The sequence below is a fragment of the Cariama cristata genome, unplaced genomic scaffold, assembly GCF_000690535.1.
Source record: "Cariama cristata isolate BGI_N322 unplaced genomic scaffold, ASM69053v1 scaffold12894, whole genome shotgun sequence".
In the NCBI taxonomy this organism is placed as follows: domain Eukaryota; kingdom Metazoa; phylum Chordata; class Aves; order Cariamiformes; family Cariamidae; genus Cariama; species Cariama cristata.
Window position 1 is genome coordinate 2,803 of NW_009612389.1, and position 22,874 is coordinate 25,676.

Consider the following 22,874-nt stretch of genomic DNA (forward strand, 5'->3'; position numbering starts at 1 on the left):
TCTGCCTTGTGCCATCCCGACTCCTGGAGGAGCAGGAGGCAGGGAGAGGCAGCCGGGATGGCCAACCTCTGGGGGGGGGCGGGTGGCTCAGGGCAGCCAGAAGGCATCCCCTCTCTGAGGTGTGCGGGGAGGCAGCCAGGGCTGTGCACCCTGAGTCCGGCACAGCCAGCGGCCTGGCTCCCCAGCACTCCCATGCCTGACATGCCTGGGAAGTGACATCTGCTGCTCCTGAAGCCATGACAACATGCAGGAAGCAGGCTGTTGGCAGAGCTGGCCTGGGAAACCTAAAGCAGCACTGACACCTTCAGGAAGGGGAGACGAAGCTCAACACCAGCCTCGGCTTGTCTTTTCCCTGCACTGTGCCCTGTGGGGCTCAGAGCCTACTTGGCAGGTTCCTTCTCGAGCTGGCTCCTGCGATCCAGTTTGCTCATGACCTGCGTGATGTCCACGGTCGTGGCAGCTTCTTTGGCTTTGGCCTCTTCCTCCTGCTGCCTCAGGATGATGGGGCTGGGGCTGGAGCAGAGGTGACGGCGTCCAAAAGGGAAAGTGGAGCTGGGCAGAGAGTGAGAGAAAGAAGCAGGGTGTTACTAAAAAGCAGAAGGGCATCAAAAACAACCCTGGTAAGCAAACTTACCAGGAGGGCAAGTTCAGACACAGAGACGGACGTGCCACTGTCACCCACACAACAAAGAAGTGCAAATGCGGACAAGGCGGTTTAAAGCAGGACTCGGTGACTCAGTGCCACACATCTGCTACGGAACTGCTGAATGTGTAAAGGCAGTCCTGTTCCTCCTCCTCCTGAGGGACTCCAGGGCCAGGAGATGGCCCGTACATTAATCCTTTTGTTGTAAGCGTTTGCACATAACTAACACTCAGTGCGAAGCCAAACAACTGCCATCAATGGAACTTTTTCTAGTGCCCTCAGTAAGATCAAGATAGGGATCAGTATGGGTGTTTCTGGTGTCTGTGATACCCCAGAAAAACACCCGCTACCTGCCTCAGCAAAGCCATGACCAGCAGCAGTGGAAACAAGTGTTAAGCCACCTCTGGATGAGGTACCAGCTCTTTAGTGTAACCAGGATGCTGAGTATTGAGTGCCCAGAGCAAGCACTGACAAACACAACTGTAGTCACTAGGATCAACTAGCATCTGCCAGCGACCTTGTGATGTGTGGCTCAGGGAAAAACCAACCAAACCCCAGGCAAGTCAACAGAAGGGTTTTTTCCACTAACTTGAAATGGGCTTTAGATGAAACACTAGTGTGAAAGTCCATGATTCCTCTTTCTTGCTTGCTAGGTTGACAAGTGGAAGAGGAACACAGAAAGAAGCACACCACCCAGTCGGGCTCTGACACTGCATGCTCAGCTTTGAGAGGCAACTGCAGTTCAAATGGCCTAAATTTGCTACACAACCTTCATCTTGGTTGGGAAAAAGCCATTTCAAGCCTGCATCTTCTAAGGTCGTCTACCTTGCGCCAGCAGTCACTCGCAAGAAAGATGCTGTTTGTTCCCATGTGGCTGCCTGTCACCTTCACTTCGCAGGGGGTAAGCAGCTCTGTCCAGGCAAAACTGAGCAGAACCCAGGGAGGACCCTGCGGTGGCTCTGTGTCTCCTCTGGCAGCCAATGTTTCGTGGGCGGGAGTTTTCCCTTGCCCAGTACACAGTGCCCTCTCCTTTCAGGAAAGGAGCCATGACTAATTCAATAATCACAACCTTTCTAAGCAGACCCAACAGACAAGGCTGCCGAGCAATCGTCAAGTCAATTCTGACTGCACACAAGCCACTTCCAAAGAGCTCATAAATAAACAGCATGATCAGTCTCAAAGCAAGGCATCTTCTTAGTGAAAAATTTCATTTAATTAAGTGAACATCTAAATCACTAATTTTGCTGCAACTCAGGCTTTTTCTACCCTTGCTACAACAAGGAAAACAAAACTCACAGTTACACCCGGTTTCACTTGCCTTTTTTTGACAGTCTCCTGTGGCACAACAGCCTTGGCCAGCATTTCCTTGTATATTGGAGACTTTAAATAGCGGCCATAGGAGTCCTACTAGGAGAAAAAAAGAGAAACTGGTAGTTATGGGCTGCAAACACTCTTATTAAAATCGCCACCAAATACAGCTGCTCAGGAGCCAAGGAGGCTGGGAACTGGATAATGTCTCCCAGCAGCCCAAGGGGCTTTGCATCTTTCAGGCAAATGTAGCTATTTAAACCCATACCCTTTCATCTAGGTGTAAAATTCCCAGGATTTTCCACCTCACAATAAAGCTTCCCAGGTAAAATCTAGACCAAAAGGTCTGAACTGAGCTTAGTCCAGGCCTGAACTGAGCTTAGCCCAGGCCAGCGGTGTCTCGCAGTCATTGCAAGGTGAGGTGTTCATGTTTCGGGAGCTGAACTTTTCGGCAACCAGTGAAAATCAGTATAGTTCTGCTGCTTTCAGTGTCAATGTGCATTAGCTGTTGCTCTGGCCCTTAATGCTCCTTCTTGCTAAATTTATTTTGTATTGCTTATAAGGAGGAGTTATGTGTTATTTGCGGTCACCATGATCTAATGAAAGCCATGACAAACTGTATGCTGACATCAGTCCACAGTCTGCTGCATCAGTCAGGCCTAAAAAAGGGTGCCCATCAATACAACCATAGAAAAATGTGTGAAAAAAAAAATAATCAGTAAAACTTGAGATGGGCCATGCTCTTGGTACAAGACTCATGCAGTTATACCACAATTGCTACTACCTTTCCCATCCACTGCTGAAATCCAGCTGGATACAAGCATCCCACTATAGGGATACCTGATGTGGCACACAAAGTGGTACTGAGTGAAGTTAAAAGGTTTGCTCAGGCTTTGAAGGAGCTGGTGACCAACCTGGTATTAGAAAGTAGGACTTCCAGCAGACACCTGACCTCCACCACCTTCAGGACATGCTGCCTTAGAGGGAAGAAGCAGCAGCAAAATACAACGGCCTGAAACAGTGCTTGCTTAAGTCAGCAGATCGGAGGGATTTTCAAACAAAGGCCACTTGAAAGTGACAGCTGATAGCACACAAAGGCATGGAAAGGCCCAAAGAACTGGAATCCCCCTAAGGCTTTGGAAACAAATAACAAACCTTTTTCATCAGCATGTAAATGTGAGTCTGAGCGGCATCTAAAACATAACGATGAGGGTGCTTGAGGCCTTTGACAGTGATGCCCATTGTTGTGCCATCAATGTTAATCCAGCGCCTTGCTCCTGGAGCCAGGAAGAGCCTGCAAGGAGGAGGAATCAACAGTGCCATTAACAACCGGAGAATTCCTGGAGATTCTTCTGTCTATGCAAGAAAGGAAAAGTCCCTTCAGCTCTCCACTGCAATTTGCTGTCTTGATCTTGGACAGTCAATCTCCTCTTCAATAGTATGACATGCAGTCATCACTTCCTCTTGCACTGTTAACACATGACAAACCAAATTTTAGCCCGCTGGAAGCAAAAAAAGGTCTCTCCACTCTCCTCGTGGCAGCTCCAAGACGTTTGCTATTCCACACCTCTATTTAAATTACACGCCAAGACCTAAATGTAACAGCGGAGAACAGAGAGGAAAAATAACTATATAACAAAACAACACTTACGCTTTCATCTTCAAAAGCTCCTTTCCTACGTGCGGACATAGGACAGCCACATTTGATGACAGCTTATGAAGAAAAGCCTCAGGAATAAATCATTTGGAGAATGACAACATGTGGAAGAAGGTGATGAGACTCATGTACAAAGAGTTTAAGAATGTCAAATTATCACACTCACTTGTAAATTTCTTCTGCTTTTTCTTTGACTTTGGATTGGTCTCCATACTTGAGATCCTCACAGGCTTCCCAGAAACTCAGATTCTCTCCTGTGTAACAAGGACACAGTCAGCAGAGAGTGAGACTGAAGAAAACGAAATCCTGCTTATTAACTCCTAAACTGAATTTGTTTGACTCAGTATGTGTTGGCCCCAATTCAGTCTCTGCAATTCTTACAACCACCACCTTGAAAATCCCCTTGGGACTGGAGGAGGAAGACAGCTTTCCCCTGCTCTCTGCTCACTGACACCCGTAAAAGCTTGTGAATTCACCCAGTTCCAGCTTACCTGGGAGCAGTCCCCCCCACACATTTGTGCCCTGTGCCACTAGATGGTATTTGCACACGCTGGCTGCACTGCCACTGCCTCCAAAGTCACTTCTACCGCCCTTACTTTGTGACTTTGGCCATTGTCTCAGCTCACAGCACCTACTGCAAAGGCACGGGTTTCCACCACTGCTCTGTCTCAGCTGGGTGGCCTAGGCAGGGACAGAGACAGAGACACAGCAGACCCACCGCTGAACTCCTTCTTCAGGAAGAGCTGGAAGTTCTGCCGACCTTTCGGGTCTCGTATCAGCTCATTGAAATTGAAGGCCCATCGCTCCACACGCATTCTGGTGGGGATTTCCACTCTGCACAGGTTGAAAACAAAAAGCACTGCCAGTTTTCATGTGGCCCATCTAATTGGCAGATTAATTAAAACCAAAATGCCCTTTGCTGGAATGCCAAGAGACTTCTCAGCACTCTGTTTTCCAGAATGCTGTAATGAGCTCCTGAAATCAGCCCACTAAGTAAGCTGTAATTAAACAACTCTGTACACACCGGGATGAGGATTTATCTTGAATTTATGCTGCTCTCACAATGATGGCCCAGCTTTGCCGGAGGTCTGACTTGGTCCCGTTCTGGAGGAGGCATTGGTTGTTGCCCAGAGCTTTGCTCCTCATAAAGTCATTCTGCGAAGGTATCCTTTGGGGCTGTCTAACTCTAACAGGATTGCCGGTCTGAGATGAGAACCAGTAATATGTTCTATGCTTCAAGTCCAGAGATGCCACTGTATAATTAGCCAATACTATCTGAATGGAAAACCAAGAGAGACCTCAGAGAAGGGACGGACTGCCAGTATGAGCCTCCAACCCAAACTCTCTCCTCAGAAAGCAGCCTGAGGAGCGTGCAAAGATCAAGGGCCAGTAGTTGAACCCTGAACTGCTACACCATTGGCAGCACCTAATTTAGCAAGGTTAACGCTAAACCAAGTGCTATATGTGAGTGTAACTGGCCATATTCCACTCCTGTGCTAATAAAAGTGGAATTCACTCATCCAAGGGGAGGATGAGACCCACTCAGCAGGGGCTGAGTGCATACTCCTATCACCAGTTTAGGAATTTCTGTAATGTTAAGGAAGGCTCCACTTGAAGAAGATAATGCTGGAAGTTCAGCACGGAGCATTCCCAAGAGACAATTTCTCTAGCATGGCCAAGCTATGTCAGGAAGGGAACGCTTCCCTGCTCGTGATCAGAGACCAGATATCATGATGAAATCAGTGGTTCTCTTTTCTCATTTCTATCAGCATAAAGGTCAGTGTAAACCACAAGCTGGCAAAAGAATACAAATACATACAGTTTTGCATTGAGATCCCAGAAGTCAGGGTCATCTGTTATCCAGGGGTTGCTGGGGAGACATCCAGACAGGATAGGATCATTGGAGAGGAACTGCTCGGAGTACTTCACAAGCCTGCAAGTAAATCCAACAAAATCAAAATATTAATTTGCAGGTAGAATTGCAACCAGCCCCATTACAACCAAACAAATGGTTGCACAGACTATAGATATCTTCAAAGGTGCAGCCCTGTCAACACAGGGATCTGGAACGTGGCCCCTGCCTTACTAGAAAAACTGATTCATTAGCTCAGTTAACCTTTTCCATTTCTCAAACAGTAATCTCCTGGTTGTCTTTCCAAACAATGAATTTGTCAGTTCAAGTGCAGAGAGATACAAGACTCTTCCATCACCTCCTTTTGCCTCTTCATTTCAAGGAAGTGGGACTAAGCCCCCAAACAGCTTCTGTCTCCCTTCTCCACCCAACTGGCAGAGGCCTGATCCTGCACCATTCTGTGCCACACATTACAGAGAGTAAAGCACCAAAGAGGAAAGCAAGCGCTGTATTCACTCAGGGTGGGTTCTCCGCACCCTTCCCACGAGGTGTGGGAGAGCCCAGGGAGCTCCAGGAGAGGTGAGGGAGTGCTGAGGGCACATCCTGGCTTCTGCTTTCCTCCGCTCACCTACCGCACGGCTCATTCCTCTGCAAATGACTCTGAGGGCTTGGCACAAAGCAAAAGTGTCTCTCTCCTAGTAGGAACCAGACAAACACTTCTCCTACCTTCCGAGTTGGCCAGACTTGTAATTACAACCAATTTCACTAATGTCCTGGAATTTCAGCTTTCTCCCTTTTTCACTCTTGAAAAAAATCATCTGGTTTCTGCGTTTAAAATTCCTTCCAGGCCAAACTGCTTTCATGTGCTCAAAGCTGGGAGTGCACTGTCCAAGGACCCGTTGCTAACAGGCACCTTGGCCTAGATCCTGCAATTATACAATGCTACTGCACAAAGCATACCACAAGTTTGGCACAGAAGTACTCAATACTATCTTCTCACTGGAAATGCCAAGGCATTCAGCACCTGCATAATTCACTCCAATCCATATATTCTAATCAAGCTACAAATCTAAACCTGTCAACTCAGGTAACATTGCTCTGTCCTTTTAATGATTAGTGCCCTGCAGCTCCTCCTAAATCAATGCAGTGCTCTGACGCATGCACACTCTCTAGCTGCTGCTCATATCCTCATCAATAATAATTTGATTTGGACCCAGTCCTGCAGCTGAGATGGAGATCCAAATTTCCTGAGGATTTTTTGATCTAAGTGATAGGCATTATCCCATCAGAAGACCAGAACTAATGAGTGAAAAGCTCCATTGCCAAACAGTTTAGCACCACAAAATTCCTGGAAGGCAGCCAGGTGTCCCCAACTCCAGCTCACAGTTTGGAAAATTGAGGCAGAAGAGCTTTAAGTGGCCTGGGATCAGTGACAGATGAAATGAGCACAACTGCTGGTGCCTTGCAAGTTGCGGTTCTCGGAAGACAGCACTGCCTCCCAGACTCTTCCTCCCATTTCATTCATCCACGACTGTCTTCTCCCAGGGAACAGGCCTGAGCACCTTGTTTATCTTAGATTCGATATGAATCTCTGGGTGGCAATGACTACGTCAAACTGACTGGTGGTATGGACTGCATCTCGAGGCAACCGGCCAGCATGTAAGATTCCAGGTAAGAAATGCCTGTGGCAAACACACTAATAGCTAATGCTAGGACTGGGAGCTTTGCACTTAATTGGCTTCATCAAGAATCTGATCAGGAAACACTCCCACTGAGAAGAGGACTTACTAATTAATTGCTTGGACGTTCACTGAGAGGCGTGTGCTCCTTCACAACACAGAATAACCAGAGACTTTCCCAGCTCTGCTGCCTTCTGGTGAGCATCGCCATACGAGCAAGAACACTCGCTGAGGCTGGATCCAGCCCAGCAGGCTGGGGACCAGGGACAGGAGGCTCAGTCTGTCTCCGCTGATTACTGGTCCTGCACAGGAACAGGCACAGGACAGACTGCTGCATCCTCGCAGGGCAGCCTCCACATGGCTGCCTTTCCAGGCTGCACAGCTGTGCCAAGTCCCAAGTATCACGGTCCAGCCCTGACCAGTCTGAACACCTTGGTTTCAGAGGGAATCTCAACCAAGAGGCTGGTGCTGCTCTGTAGACATTCATAGCAAAGCTCTCCTTAGTTCCAAGGGAGCCTTTTCATCACGACTGGGACTCTGATCCCTCCCCTGCCTTGTGCCTCCTGGCCCAGTGAGCACACAGCCCAGACAGCACAAACAAGACTGCGTGTGGCCACCGCAGCGATTCCCCTGAGTCACCAGCTGCCAGGGCAGACAGACAGCCTCATCATCTCAATTAGGAGATAAACGCTGAAGACTAACGTGTGGACAGAAGGAAGTCAGGACTTACCCTCCGACAGAGACAGAAGATTTCACTCTGGACTTCATGATGGCCTGCTGATAGTACATGATCTGAGAGGGATCAGACACGTCCACCGTTAGGAGCATGGAGATGTGAAGACAAGGCTATCTCTGTCTGAACCTCAAACATGCACTCTCCCAGGTAGTGAGGCAAACTACAACAGGGACTGCTTCTTCCTTAATTATTGGATGTCCAAGGAATCAGAGAATCCCTAAACTCTCTTAGTAAAATGGCTGTTTTCACCAAGCTTATTACAAATGTCAGAAGAGTATTTTGCAGTGTGCAAGTAATTAAAAAGCACTCCCCACGTTATACAAAAATTGAATAATAGCTACTATTCTAGGCACCTACAAATGCTCTGGATGATTTAGCATGTAATTATCATTGATCCTTGGCTGTCTCTATACTGGCACCACTGGATGTATCTCCTATGCTTTCCCCATCACTAATTTTGATCTATTGGATTTTAGCCCTGGTGTCTGTCCTTCCTTCCCGTCACTGGGAGAGCTGCTGGCTGCCTGCAGTGGGAGGTGCAGAGGCACGAAATGTCCTGAAAGCACATTGACCAAAAGCTCCATGGGACAGAGACTCTGCCAGCCAAACCCAGGCATTTTTAAAACGGCTCATCCCCTGCAAATGGGGCTTTGAGCCCCCGTGCAACACTGCGGTCAGCAATACATACAGGATGAACACCTAGAAGTGAGGGAAGCACCACTTACCTCTCTCCTATAAACGTCCATAGTTTTTTTCTGTAAAATAAAGAAACAAAACCCATTAAATTGGGGTGGGTGCTTTCACTCGCCTTTTTTTGAGACATGAAAACACCATTGCAGGGCTGCCATTGTGCAGTGCTCTCCAATTAATTCTCATTACAATTAAAATCAAACACAGCAGCTCAGCTAATCAGGGTATCATCAAAGCTAAGAGCATCCACACACCGTAAATTGTTCCATTAGCTGTATTTACTGTTTAGCATGGCTTCTTCCATCACAGGCTGCCTGTATGCCTTCAATTAAGGGGTTATTCTAATGGAGCTAAAATAGATTCGTTTACGCGACACAGATTAGATCATTCAATATTAGCTAAAGGAGACAGGAACCAACACATTGCAAAACATAAACACCACAATTAAAAGCCTCAGAAGCAGTATCTGCTATGCAAAGGGTGCTTACGTTGTGATTTGAATAACTCAGACTATGTTACATGTCATCCACAAATGAGCAAGCAGTTGAAGGCAAGAAATTAACTGCAGGGTGTTTATTCACACAGCTTCCTTTGAAGCACAGTTACTTTGTGTGAAATAAACTTGAGGAGGGAGAAGGAAAGACAGGCTAAGTCAGGGATGTCCCCAGCAAGCCTTTAAAGGCTTATACAGGATTTCAGTCTTGCATGTCCCATTTTAGCCAACAAAAGTCATGCCGCTAACCTGTGGCCCAGAACTATCCTATCGAACCAACCCCATGGCAGACATGGGTCTGCAGAGTGCCTTGGGGAAGTGCAGTTTGGGAGTGATGAGGGCCGAAGCATCTCGTATGGAACACCACAGGCAGCCTGCTTCTCCCAGAAGAACCTGTACCCTGAATTGCCCCTATTTTGGGAAAGGCAAGACCCTCTCCCAGGTCTGCTTTGTGAGGGGACCATCGTGGGGACACTGGTGCAGATCTGCTTTTGCATTTTAACCATCATCACTAGTCCTGCTCAGGAAGAAGAAACTGTTCCCTATATGGAAGAAAAAATATGCTGAAACGTGGTTGGTTTGGAGAGGGCACGCTCACCATTTCAGCAGCAGGAGCCAGATACACAGCAGATCGGCCAATCTGTACAGCACTACCATGAAGCCAGCACATCTGATCCTAACACAAACCCAGCCTGGCCAACGTAGTACTAACAGAAATCTTCACTGTGGCACTGCAAAGGGATGAAGCTTTCTCTGCTGGAAATATCATGACCAGCTCTGAATGACTGCAGTGCACATAATCTCAGCAGGGACAAACAGGAAAGCAAACAGTAGCTGCATCAGCAGTGATGCTCTGCTAGCCACAGACAAGGAACTGGATGCAAGGGGGTAAGGGCTGACACATCAAGGGGAAGAAAAAGCTCTTGGACAACGGGATCAGTGGTTACAGGGCTGTACAGCTTCCCTTGCTGATTCAAAGGCTCCTGGGACATTTTATAAATGATGGAGGACACATGGACTAAGGAACAGCTTTTCACCCTTCTCTGCTCTTAGATGCACCCCTGACGCCAGGCCAGCTTCCACGTAGACACCATTTCTTCCCTCCATTTCTACAGTGTCATCATTGTTTCAAGTAGAGTGTAGAAACAGAAGGAAAAAAAAAAAAATAACCTGCTTGCACGGAGAAATTTACTGCATTTACTGTCCTAGAAGTGTCCTCTTTAAGAGAGCTTTGTTTCTGTTTCAGGCCAGCTATTTCCTGCACAACAGGAGTTCACCACCTCCTTGGGGAACCCAAACCAGGCCCCATCAGATTTACAAGTGCCAGCTAAACTGTTCCATTTGATGGAACTTATGCGTGGCTAGGGCATTTACTTTAGGAAAATCAACACGTTAAAACCATTAGATTATTTTTAAAGGCCCCTCATTTCTTCCTCTGTTTTGTCAAGTAGGTGCCTTGGACAGGCCTGGTGCAGTGGGCTGAGGAGAGGTGGATGCTGGCATAGTGGCTTGACGGCAGCTCATGTGGTAGTAAAGTTGTGTTATCTTCTACAGGGGTCTTAGAGGCTGGCAGTACACCACACACACATGAGACAAACAGCTGGTGGGAAAGAGAAAAAGAACACAGTAAGTTAAATGTTATGAAGAGCAAGAAAGGCATGAATTAACACGCCACCACAACAGAAAAATTATATGTGAGTGAGTAAAAATCAAAGCTAATGCCATATCTGCAAACTAGGAAAGATTTTTTTTTTTTAAGTGCATCCTAGACCAAGGATCCCCTCCTGCCACAGCCTGAGCATGTAGGCCAGCCCTCCGGACAGCTGGTCCTGGGAAAACCAGGGGGGCTTTGATGGGGTGCTCCAGGGTGGGGACGGGATTTGCCAAGGCTTGCACAGAAAAGGGGGCTATAGCATGAGAATGGCTGAGCATCACTGGGTAGTGGCACACACTGAACTGGAGCAGAATCCAAGAGGAGCCCAGCACTGAACACCCTATTGAGGGCTGCAGGTGCTGGCTGTGCTCAGGCCTTTCCAGTTCTCAAATCCACAGTTAACTGGGCAGGATCTCAGCTGTTTTACCCTAGAGCTGCACATCATTTCATTTCCCTTTCTTCCACAGTGCTCCCATGACCAGTTTCCAGCTTTGCTGCTGGTACAAGGGACCCTGAATACTCCCTGTGTCCTGTTGAGCACTGCCAGTTGTCCCCACCATCTTACTCATCCTTATCCACTGCTACTAACAGCAGCAATGCCAAAGTGCCTTGCACCACTCACCCACCCTCCCTCATTTGGGAGGAAATAACATTTGGAACAAAAGAGTCATTTCTTATAATGAGATTAATTTTGCAATGCCCTTAACGAGTGACTTATCGCAATTACCACGGATAAGCTCCCCAGCCCTGCAGGCTTCAAATCAAAATGGCAATTAGTGAAAGACCTCGGGCCGTCTCAGGCGAGCACCGCGTGCTGTTAAATATCTTCCTCCCCGAGACACACATCAGCACTTGGACACCCTGCACGGCCTCGTCACACCCTGCTGCCACCAGCTGAGTGCTCCCCATGCGCCCAGCCAGCGGCTGCAAAGCTCAGCTGGGAGCCAGCCAGGACCTGCTCAAGAGCCCTGTGTTTGGAGCCAATCCACAGGGCTGAAGCCACGAGCTCCTACAAGAGCTGGGATATCTGCTAATCTCCAGCTAACCATTTGCGTGGACCTTGTGTACTCTCAGTGTGGGTCTTCCTGACCACATTGTGGAGATAATGGTCATTACATCTTTGCCTGTCTGGCCACCATCCAATGTTTACGGAGGCCATAAACAGCTGGACAACAGCTTTTGTGTGTATGCCCAGATGGGGCTTGGAGTAAGGAACAAGCACAGGCCACTGTTATCCAGAGCTCATTATGGACCAAGGCACTGCAAATCACACCCACACTCTGCCCCGAATGCCGCATCGCGCTCTGTCCGTGCACGCAGCTGAGGAAGCTGCAAGGTTGGCCTGGCGGATCCTGTGCCGAGCACCAGCCGCAGAGCACCAGGCAGTGCCAGCACAGCTTGGCCTCCCTCTGCAGCTCACTTGATTGCAAAAACCCGTGGGCATTGCTTCTCTGACGCTGCAGTGGCAAACAGCACTCCAGCGTGCATGCAGCTCTCTTTCTGCCCACACGAACACCTCTTCTCGGGTGCAGATGCGGGCCTTTCCTACATGCAGCCAGCTGAGAGCCCCACATGCCAGAGGCAAATTCTGAGTCTAGCATAAGACCATCTCAACATGCATCTCCACTCTGCTGGTGCTTCCAGCCCAACAGCTGGATACCAAATCTGTAACAGTCCATATGCCCAGTTTTGTTCAAATTGCCAGTTTTCTCCTATATTGTTTATCTGCTTCTGACCCTGTCATTTTAAAAGATGTGATGGAAGCAGCAGAAGTTGTGCATTTACCAAGCAGCCAAACTGACAGACTTCTGGAATTAAAGACCAGCAATGACTGCGATGATCTGTGGCTGATCTGCTGTGTACCACAAGCCAGGGTATATTATTCAGTAGTCCCTGAAACTAGTGCAGTGATTTTTGGCTAAGCTAAAGCACCTTTCAGAAAGACTCTAGTTACAGAAGGCAAAAGCTGAGCATGTACCTGCAGGCGAGTCAGTGGGCTCTGGCAGTTGCCTGGTAACTCTCTAAGCACTGAGGCTCGATCATGAGCCTGAGTAAAAAAACGCTAAAGCATCCCTTAATTAGCAGTTCAATGGATGGCTGCTTCTGCCTTACTCCTGCCCAACTACAACTCCTAACAACTCATTATAACTGCGAGGGATGCCCATGGGTCAGTAATAAAAGTTCCCTTCAAAGGAGTGTGAGCACCTGTTTATCCCCAGAGAACTCTATCAATTAGGGAGGGAGCGGCCCACCAAAGGGTCTGAGGCAAGTGAGAGATGTTCATGCCAATATCAGCTTCAAAAAAGTCACTCTGGTGTCAGAAATTAATTATCACCGGGAATATTTTCTTTCTCAGCTGTCAAGAGACAACTAATTGGCCAACAAAGTGAAGCTAGATTGAGCGGGAACAGAGATACAAATCAAATAAATGGACGCTGGATTCATGCACTCATTTTCTGCTCTCATAGTTTCACCTACGTCAGAACCAGAGACTGGGCCCACAGAAAACATCAATAAAATTCTGCACTGCCTTCAGCAGGGGTAAGATACAGCCAACAGAGCACAGTCCAGCTCAGCATTTACCAGCAAAGCTTGGCCCATCCTGTCTGCTCACCAAAGGCTGTTGAGCCACAGGTGTTTGTGAGAGCAGCCTCCAGAAATAAAAAAAAAAAAAAAGCTGCTAGTCCAAAGGTGGCTCTATGTGGGCTTTTGGCTGTCTCATGTATTGTCAATCACTCTTTCAAAAGCAAGAAGAGGAGCGAGAAGAACCTTCCCTCTTCAGCTCAGACTCCAGAGAGGAGGCACAGCTCAGAGACGAGCTTAATGGAGAAAGGGAGTGAAGTCATCCCAAAGCTGGTGTCCTTTGGCTCGTGCCCTCCTCGGAGTCTCCACTGATGGGGGGAACTGACCATCTCTCTTGTGTCCAGGGTGGGAACTGAACAGAGATCCCTCAGCTCACTTCCTCTGTGCTACCAAGCAGCTGGCAGATGGCTGCGGGGTTTCAGACCGTTTGCAAACCTAAAACCTCCTTCCATGTCAGCTGTAAAACTGTGGGCGAGAAGTTGGCTTACTCCTCTTTTCTATCCCTCTCCCTTTCCACCACTCCTTTTCTCTTAAAAACCAAAAAACACAAAAACAGGCTTTCAGCAGCTGCTACTTACAGCAAGAAAAATAAAATACACCCCAACCCTACATTTTGCTCATTCAGTCTCTATAGCAACAGAACACAGTTGGCCAAAGCAATTATCCTGCCTCTGGCTGTTGAGATGTTTAAAGGCTGTTACAAAAATGAGAAGTTGTGGGAATACTGTGAGTGCGATCGCAGTAACATTTGCATTTAATTGCTGAGAGACGCTTTGACTTCACTTCCAAATGAACACTGTTAAGTGCACATATACAGGATCATTTGAAAGGACTGATGGAGAAACAGAAGAGCAGCTCCAGCTCCTCATCCACTGACTGCGTTTGCCTTATTGTGGACTCTGAACCAAACCCACCCAGTTACAGCCTTCACAGTCTCAGTTCATTAATTCTGTTACTTCATGGTCTAGCTATACAATACGCATTTTTAGGCAACATTTTTTGTCTCCTATCCACCACACCAACTTCCCCATCTTCTTGCCACACACTACCCTTTTGGCGGTATTCTGTCATTTGATTTTAAACCTGGATCTTTCCACTGATCCTTTACACCCCACAACTCCACATAGTTCATTCAGCACTAATAAAAAGACAGCAGTGAGCATCTGGAGCTGGAGGATTCCTTAATTCAGTTTCATCAGCAAAGACAACACATCCTATAGCTAAGCACTCACACTAACTGGTGCGGCAAGAAAGCTGACAAAGTATTTTCAAGCCAAAAGAAGATACCAAAGCCTATCTTGAGGGCCCCACTCCCTGGACAAAGAGACGGTGTCAACCTCTGGCCTGTTCAGCTGTCAAAGCTGAGCTGACTCAGCCTGTGGCGCCCAAAAAAGCGACAATCCCAGGGCCATTGCCTGGGTCCTCCCAAACAAATTCAGTAGGTACGAAAAAAGAAAAAAACCTCTGTCTCACCTGGTTTACCTTATTTTCATTGGGATCCGTTACGCGGTCTAATCCATACTCTAGGACGTCTAGCATGCCAGGCTGTTGTGAACAAGAAACATCAATAGCTTTGTAACTCATTTGTTTTGAAGTCTGTGGTTCACACAAATGCATGAGGATACCCCTGAGCCCCAAAGCACAGCACTGCCAGCAGCACCCAGCCAGCAGTGCCATGCGGGAGTTCTGCCCACCCCCATCTGGGAACACTTCCCTCCGAACATGGGTGCTGCAGACAGACCTCCCTCCCTCGCACCTTTGAGAGCAACCAAGGAGTTGGTGGTTGGTGATGTGGACTCAGGGCAGGCCTGGGCTGACCCCTTCCCTGACAAGAAGCGACAGGGTGCACAGCCTGGAGGCCATGCCCACAGCCATGCCCTCAGTGTGCGGGAGTTATTCCCAGGTGCAGGGGGGACACTAAAGCCACACACCATCATCCTCTACTTACAGGAGTTCGGTTCACAAGCCAGTAGGCTCTCTCCTGACAGTCCAGGGCATACCTGTCTGCTTTCTTCCGCTCCTTCCCTGCCCTGCGAAGCCAAGAACAGGATTTGACTCTACCAAGGGAATTAATGAATTTTGCTTTCCTAAAACCAGTGGGATGAGAAAGGGGGCAGACCTCCAGCCTCCCCTGCCCCGTGGGTCCCAGCCTGACTGCGTCATGCTCTGATGCAGCCTCCTGACCACATCTTACCCCAGCTTTCTGGACTGCAGACCATGCTGTTCACATGGCTACACATGACCGCAGTTTTTGAGAAATCATTATCTTCCTAAGCTCAGCTGGGAGCAGACACATCCTCTTTTGATCAGACAGCCCGCCCTTTGGTTGTTTTACGCTAACAACCCCGCTACTTGTGGTCAGTCCTGCTGCCTCATGTTTATCCATCTCCAACATCCCCAGGCAGTATCTCAGGACTGCCACACTGAGTTACATTCTGGACACATCTCATCCCCTTCTCACAGTAAAGGGGGGGATTTCTCACAAAAATTATTTGGAAATGGTACCAAGCAGTGCTCCCAGGCACTAAAACCCAAATCATGTCTACTAGTAAACAGAAGAGAGACTGGCATGGTTTGGGCTTGGACCAACTAATTCTTTCCCAGACAAGTCCTGGGCACAATTTGGGACTTAGCATGGGCAAGGGAGTGTTCCCAAAAGGCTGTTTGCATGTGGCCACCCTGCTGTGGTTAACAGGGTGGATGCAGGCTGTTCTGCACCAGTTTGCCCCAGCATCATCAAACAGCCTCAAACATGTTTAATCTACTAGTTCAGACACAGTCTCAGTATCTAACTTTAAAACTGCATTTGGCATCTCTTAGCCCAAGTCTGACCTCAATTTACAAGAACAACAGTCTCGTGTTTAATGAGACAGTTATCTGATGAGCTGTATTCTAACGACTTGGCTACCATCCCAGTGAAGACAGAAACACTGCTGAACAGCAGAGGCAGTGCCTGCAGTGCTGGGAGGTAAAAAAAGGTAAAAGGAATCCAGTGAAGTAGGAAAGATCCTGTCTCCAAAGGCATAATTCCATCTCACGTTCACTAACTTTCCTGGGAATTTGAAGGATTCAGGTCCTAAAATCAAGTCATTTGGGCTGGGTGCCCAAGTATGCACTTCAGAATTTTCTCCAGAAGTCCCTGCTGGGAACATTTACTGCTTCTTGATTCAGGCCATTCAGTTCAACTGTGAGACAAGTGCAAGCACTAATTGAATCAGACCAATTGAACCAATACCAGGTCCTAAGTCCAGTGGCCTGATCCACAAGTGCTCATGGACAACTCTGAGCTAAAAGAAGCTGTCTCTAATAAGGGCTTGCACGTTGCAGCATCAGACCCAGGCTTCTTCAGGGAGCCACATCAGGTGCAAAATCTAAACCTCCCCTTGCACACACATGCCTGTGCAAAAACTATTTGCAAAGAGGCATGCACATGTGTCAGCAGGGAAGGCACCCACCCCTGCCTGTGCTCTCACAAACCACACTGATTCCACGTCTTTGGCAGACAAATGCCACGCGGAGAGAGAAACGGAGCTGCAGCAGGCGAGGGTGAGGCTTTGCAAGTGGGCATCCAGTCATTTGAAAACATCTGAAATCCTTCAGCCACAAAGGGCAAAGTGAACAAAGTCTCCTTGTTAAACGGAGGAACCCCAAGCTGACAGGAAAGGCAGGTTTGTTTCACAATCTTGAGGGGCACTTGCAAGTTATTTTAAAGCTGCAGTTTATGTTTTTAAACTGTAATTTAACTGTGTACCAAGCCAGTGAAGCTCTGCCTCTTCATACCCTCCGCAATGATTCAAATAAGGGAATGCAAGTCAACTCACTTATACTGCTCTTTGGCCTGCATAATAACAAAGTCCCACTTGTAGTTTATTTTTTGATTCAGCATGTTGTAATGTTCCTGGAACAAAAATAAAAAAGCAGTTAGTGTGAAAATTCTGGACAAGGCGCTCCCATGCTTGGGTTTCTAGGGTTTTCTTGACTCTCTGTAACTCAGCTAGGCCAGGCTGGCAACCAAGCCAAGAAATCTGGCTTGTTCTGAATGTAATTACATGAATTGCAACAGTTCAAAAACACCACTGCAAGGAGAGAAATTATCCCCACTAAAGTTATCATTGACTTCAGAGTATTTTCCTGTATTGTTCACTTTTTCACTTCCAAACTTTTGGGTTTTGACAATGCTGGAATAACACCTCATGCAATTGAAGAGGTGGTATTTTGCCATACTCCATCCATTAGCAACAGAGGGCTAAATCTATAGCAAATGAGGGGTTTGCAATGGAACAACTGCAACATCTCCTTACCTTTTCATATTCTTCTAAAATCCCTTTCCTCTTAATGTTCTTCTTCGCTAGATAAATTGCTGTGGAGGGAGAAGCAAATAAGCAGTCAGTTAGTCTTTGATTTGTTGCTCCAAGTATAATTAAAAATTTACCCACATGACAAACACAGGAATCTCTGTCTGTTACAATTTCTTCCCAGGCATGAGGTCCAAGCTCACAAAAGCTCACTGAAGAAAAATGAACTTGGTGCTTTCACTTTGTGGCTGATGCTTCATGAGCCAGTGCCCAGGCTGGGAGCAGCCATGCAGAATGGGTGGTGTGTGCCTGCTGCCAGCAGTCACTCCTCCTTTGGGAACTCAGCCAGGGTTTCATGGGTCAAAGGACACTGGACCAAATCTTTAAGATGTTGAGGTTCTTCAGAGTTTGACCTCCAAGTTTTCCAAACACAGGCCAATGTTTTGCTCCAAGTTCTATTAAAAACATTCCAATCTAAAATAGGCTTTTTTATTTCCCCAGAAGATCTACAGCATAATGTAGATAAAAGCCACAGAGGGCAATCTCAGTATAAACAAATCAGTCTGTGAACTGTACAAGCCCACAAAAGCAAAACAAGCTGATCAGCCCAAGTTTCATGACCAGCCCTATAATAAAAATCCTTATAAAGGCAACAAAAGATTGATATGGAAAGAGCCATCAGGAGATACTGGAAGCCACTGTGCATTATACAAAGAAAGAACCACCTCTGAAAGCAGGGCTTGATCCAAACCTACAGGAAAACAGTCTTGGGCCCAGATCCAGGAATACACTCAACTACTCAGGGAAATCTAACCTGGTGTTTAAAGTCTTCCCTACCCAGCACAGTATTTCAGATGTGCTCCAGTCTGATGGATCTTAGAGGAACATAAGGGAAGTTTAAGCACTTTCCCTCATCAAGGCCACCACAAGGGGGTCACATCCATAGCATTCCCACAATTCAGCATTACTGAGAATTAATCACAAAACAGTGTGAAGGAAAATGGAAGGGCTGGTCATCGCATGTGGACAAACAGCACAAAAAGATGAACTGCAAACACGGTGCAGGGCTGCATGCACAAACACACGGGCTTGCACTATGCCTCCTAAACACAGACAATGCTATCACTTACCATAGTCTGTGTCATCAGCAGGCCAGCTCTGCGTGGGCCAGAAATATGGGGTCTGCAGGAAAACAAACCTTTCGTTAGTGCACAGTAGCCTTGAACTCACGCCAAGAGGCGTGCAGCACCGCCTACATTAGAGGGAGAGGAAAGTCCTCCTCTGCTACACTCAGAGCCTCAGCTCCTTTGCTGTCTGTACGGGACAGCTACAGCAGGAGAATCGAGGTCGGCACACCACCAATGCCAAATCCGCTCCCGCTCTGCAAGCGGTTAATATGGCCAACCTCTCACTGCTGCCTGAGCATTCAGACAGATGCTGGAGCCTGAGTTGGCATTAATCAGGCTACCCATCGAGGGTACCAATGAGGGTACCCTAATTTGGCATCATACTGGAAACAGTCCAACCATGAACCTTGATAACATCCCCTTATTACTGTGCTTTTTGTATATTCATTATTCAGTCTCCCCAGATCATTCTATTTTCAACCAGCGATTACATTTGCTACTTCTAAGACCTGGAAGGGAACACTCATTTGGAAGAAAGCATAGGTATTTTGAAGTTGAACAAGTACGCTAATTTAGTTGAAGGAACTATCACAGTTTCCCTGTAGACTAATCTGACACATGGAACTGGGGAAACTGTCCTGAGGCTTCTCTGTGCATCCGTTCCTCCTTCCTCCCGCACACTGAATGACAAGCATGGCTACAGCTGGTGGGGAGCTGCCCCAGCTGCCTGTTTTTAAAGCTAGAGCTGAACTCCCTCCCAATGGCTTTAGAGAAGATGCAACTCACTTGAAACCTGTACAGGCTGCCATCCGTCTTAAGGGTGAGATTCTTCGGCTCCTGAAGAGGGTAAATGTATCCATACTTGACAAACAGGTCCCCCAGGTGGAGTGCCTCTGAAAATGGAGAAGGCAGACGTTTTGATTGCACAGAAAAAGTGAGCTGCCACACACAGGAGAGAAGAATTCATCTAAGAGGTTTTGTCTACAGAGACCTTAAAGTTTTACAACTCAAAGCTGAAAAAGCCTCAATTTTCACATTTCTACCCACCTTCCTCAGTGATCTGCAAGCGTTGGAGAATCCACTGCAATATATCATTACCTGTAAAGCAAAGAAAATGTCAGGTGCTTGAAATCAGGAGGGTGTCAAAATCCATGGGCAAAAACGAGGCCTCTCCAGCCCTCACCCCTCACTGTGCTCTGGATCCCACCGAGTGCACAGACCCCTTCTTGCAAATATGCACTCAAAGCACACCAAGAGAAGCAGAGATAAAACGCACTGCCAGTCTCTCGCTGACCATGCTATCGTTCAGGCTTTCTCTTGACCAAGCAGGCATCAGTCCCTGGGAGAGGGAGTCCGATGCAGCATCCTCAGGATGGCACCGCGTGAGTGGGCAGAAGCACACGTGGCCTGGGCAACACTTAAACCCTCATCATGGGCTTAGGAAGGACCTAAGCAACGCAACAGCTTCCATGCCCAGGGAAGCTGAAGCGCCCATTGTTTTGCACCATCTTGTCTTGTAAGATTCACTGCAAAGTATCTCCAGAATCACAGAGCACGGTCCTGTCTCAGTTTTAGTGAGAGACCAGTGACTGGTCCTCTCAAGTCCTTTAAGAGACACAACTTTCAGTGCAGAAGGGATGTCTGAGTCTCAGATCCAAGTTGTAGCAGTAACAGGACATATCAAAGGGAAACAAGATTTCTGCATTCAGAAACACTTCATCTCTCCTGGTTCTTTTGTTGAAGTGTAATCATAGTTAGCATAATCCTCCAGCAGTTTTAGTTTTATGTTTGGGGAGCGGGGTGGGGGGGTGGAATTTCATGAACCTCCTTCCATTTAAACAGGGCAAAAATGCACTCATTCCCTGATCAATTATTAGTCTTTTCCTCCAAACGTCCCCTAGGATTGCAAATCGAGGTGTTGCCCTTTCTTGACATTGCGGTGATGACTTCACTTCTAATAAGGGCTCAGAGCTCTTATCCTATCGCCTGCTTCCTGAAATAGATGAAATTAAAGGATTATCTCATCACTCATTTCTAGACAGCTCTCTCTGCAAGCATCTTCCCCCAAAGGCGTGCATTTAACATGGAGGTTTATTTGTCTTTTCTGTTGTGAGCCATTTTACTGACACTGCATTTAACTAGTTAGCTTCCGACACATGAAGAGCCAAGCTCTCTTCAGTGGATCTGCGTCCACTGCTCTGTCTTCACCATGCCCTCACTAAACATGAAGCAGTCTCTTTTGCAACACTCAGAAGCCAATCAGTATATATGCAACTTGCACAGCACTAAAAATACCACAGTTGAGAGCGTGATGACCACCACGCAAGGAGACTGGAACTCACTTGCCTATCAGAAGTTGACTAGAATTTACGACTTATGCAAGAGGGAACTTGTAGCAATTCTGGTTAAGGAACCAGAATAAAGCAGACAGCACGCGAAGAGGATGAGCGTCAACAGGCATCTTCCCTCCACATCATCTAGCTACGGACTTTTAGGAAGTGGTATTTTACACTGGTCAGACATCAAGAGAAGTACTTGTTCCCCTTGCACTTCATCTAGGTGGCACGTCATCTTCACTAGGGGGGAATCTTCTCTGCAGCGCTGCCCTAACTACTCACTAACAGCTAGGGGAGGCAAGGCCAGCTCCTTTGCAGATGCAAAGCACTCCACCAAGTTCATCTGCGTAATAGCTACGTAAGCCAGGATATGGTTTGTACCGTAATGTATGAGGGGGCTGCTGAGAACAAGCTTCAGATGTCGTCCAAGTTCTCCTTACCCTTTCATTGACTGACTGTAACCATGGGCAAGTGACTTATCTCAGTGCCTCTGCTTCCTCATTTTTTAAAAAAAAATGGGGCAAACAACACACAGGGCCTACTGGGCTTTACAAATACAGTGGGGAAAAACTAATCTATTTGGCTAAGTTGTCTCCTGGGTTGCCTGGAGCAAGCTCATTTGTTTCAGTGGGAGTTTTTGTTCTGAATTTCAAAGTGCTGCAGAAAGACCAAAGCAGGAGGAAGAAACTTCGGTAGAGCATGTGTGAATATTTATACTGGAGGATCCCTCACAAGAGCTTTCGTGGAGGCTTGGAGAACAGGGAAGCAGTGCCCTGTGAAAAGGAGCTAGCAGGCACAAAGGAGACTGGGATAAGAGCTGCCTGTAATGCCATACGTGACACAGCACAGCTCCCCGTCTGTTTCTTCTTCAGCCTGCTTGAAGGAGGAAAAGCTGTCATTTAGAGACAGAGAAGTGGGCTGAATATTTTGTTCTTTTCCTGCATACTGAAGAAAAAAATATTATTAGCTGAAAACATTAAAACGGAGACTAATTGTTTATTGCTCATTTCTTAAGTACCATCTTTCAGTCTGACTCCAGGCTGCCTATTTTAATCGGATTTTAATATTTATCTTTATTTGTGATCCAGCCTCACTAGGAACATGACAGGTCTGGAGGCTGAAGCACCTACCCACCTCTATGCTAAGAGAAAGCAAGGTCACTTGAGTTAAACTCACATGAGACAGCTAAAAGCGTGTGATTATCAATCTTTGTGTCTCTGATTCAGAGAGCTAGGAGTGAAATAAGACACAAGTAAGAATGAGATAAAGGGAGCAGGTATGTCTCAAAGGATGTACAGCAAATATTTATTGGGAACACAGGTGCCAATACGCAGCCAGGCAGCGGTAACCCTGGGGTGGCCATGGGGTCCACACACAACTTTTCTTTGATGAACTTCCTTGGCCCGGTCCCTTCGCCTGGCGAAGCTCTTACCTGCCACAGCATGTGGGATGTTTGTGATCATCACCCTCTGCGTCTGTGTCTTGATGCCCGTGTCTGGATTCTGCATCTCCATCATAAGCACTTCGATCTGCAAAGCATGGCGGGGACGCAATGTATTACAGGAGTGGACAGGAGGGAGCCCCAGGAGCACTGCAGCTCTGGGCAGCATCCCAGAGGGGTGTGCAGTGGCATGCCACAGGAACGGATGCAATGGCCACAGCCCTCTCCGAACCTCCCCTTGCCATTAGAGATGCCCCCTCCAAACCATGTCAGCTCTCACACTGACTCACAGTGTCCTACAGAAGAGACATGCACAGCCAGGGTTAGCAGACAAGGAACAGGATGTAACCACTCCATGAGAGCTGAGCTTAAAAAAAAAA

The 22,874-nt window shown here is 47.4% G+C and overlaps 1 protein-coding gene across 1 annotated transcript; it reads right to left on the reverse strand.

Moving 5' to 3' along the window:
• Positions 1 to 380: 380 nt before the first annotated feature.
• On the reverse strand, positions 381 to 22,652 carry RGS9 (regulator of G-protein signaling 9; the record flags this gene model as incomplete). Its single annotated transcript, XM_009698609.1, has 16 exons — positions 381 to 552; positions 1,962 to 2,047; positions 3,107 to 3,245; positions 3,775 to 3,862; positions 4,327 to 4,442; positions 5,428 to 5,541; positions 7,870 to 7,931; positions 8,601 to 8,630; positions 14,778 to 14,840; positions 15,244 to 15,325; positions 17,117 to 17,193; positions 17,597 to 17,655; positions 18,721 to 18,772; positions 19,504 to 19,610; positions 19,765 to 19,815; positions 22,486 to 22,652. Coding segments are annotated over 16 exons (1,465 nt in total), but the record flags the coding sequence as incomplete, so codon positions are not given.
• Between the last annotated feature and the right edge of the window lie 222 nt (positions 22,653 to 22,874).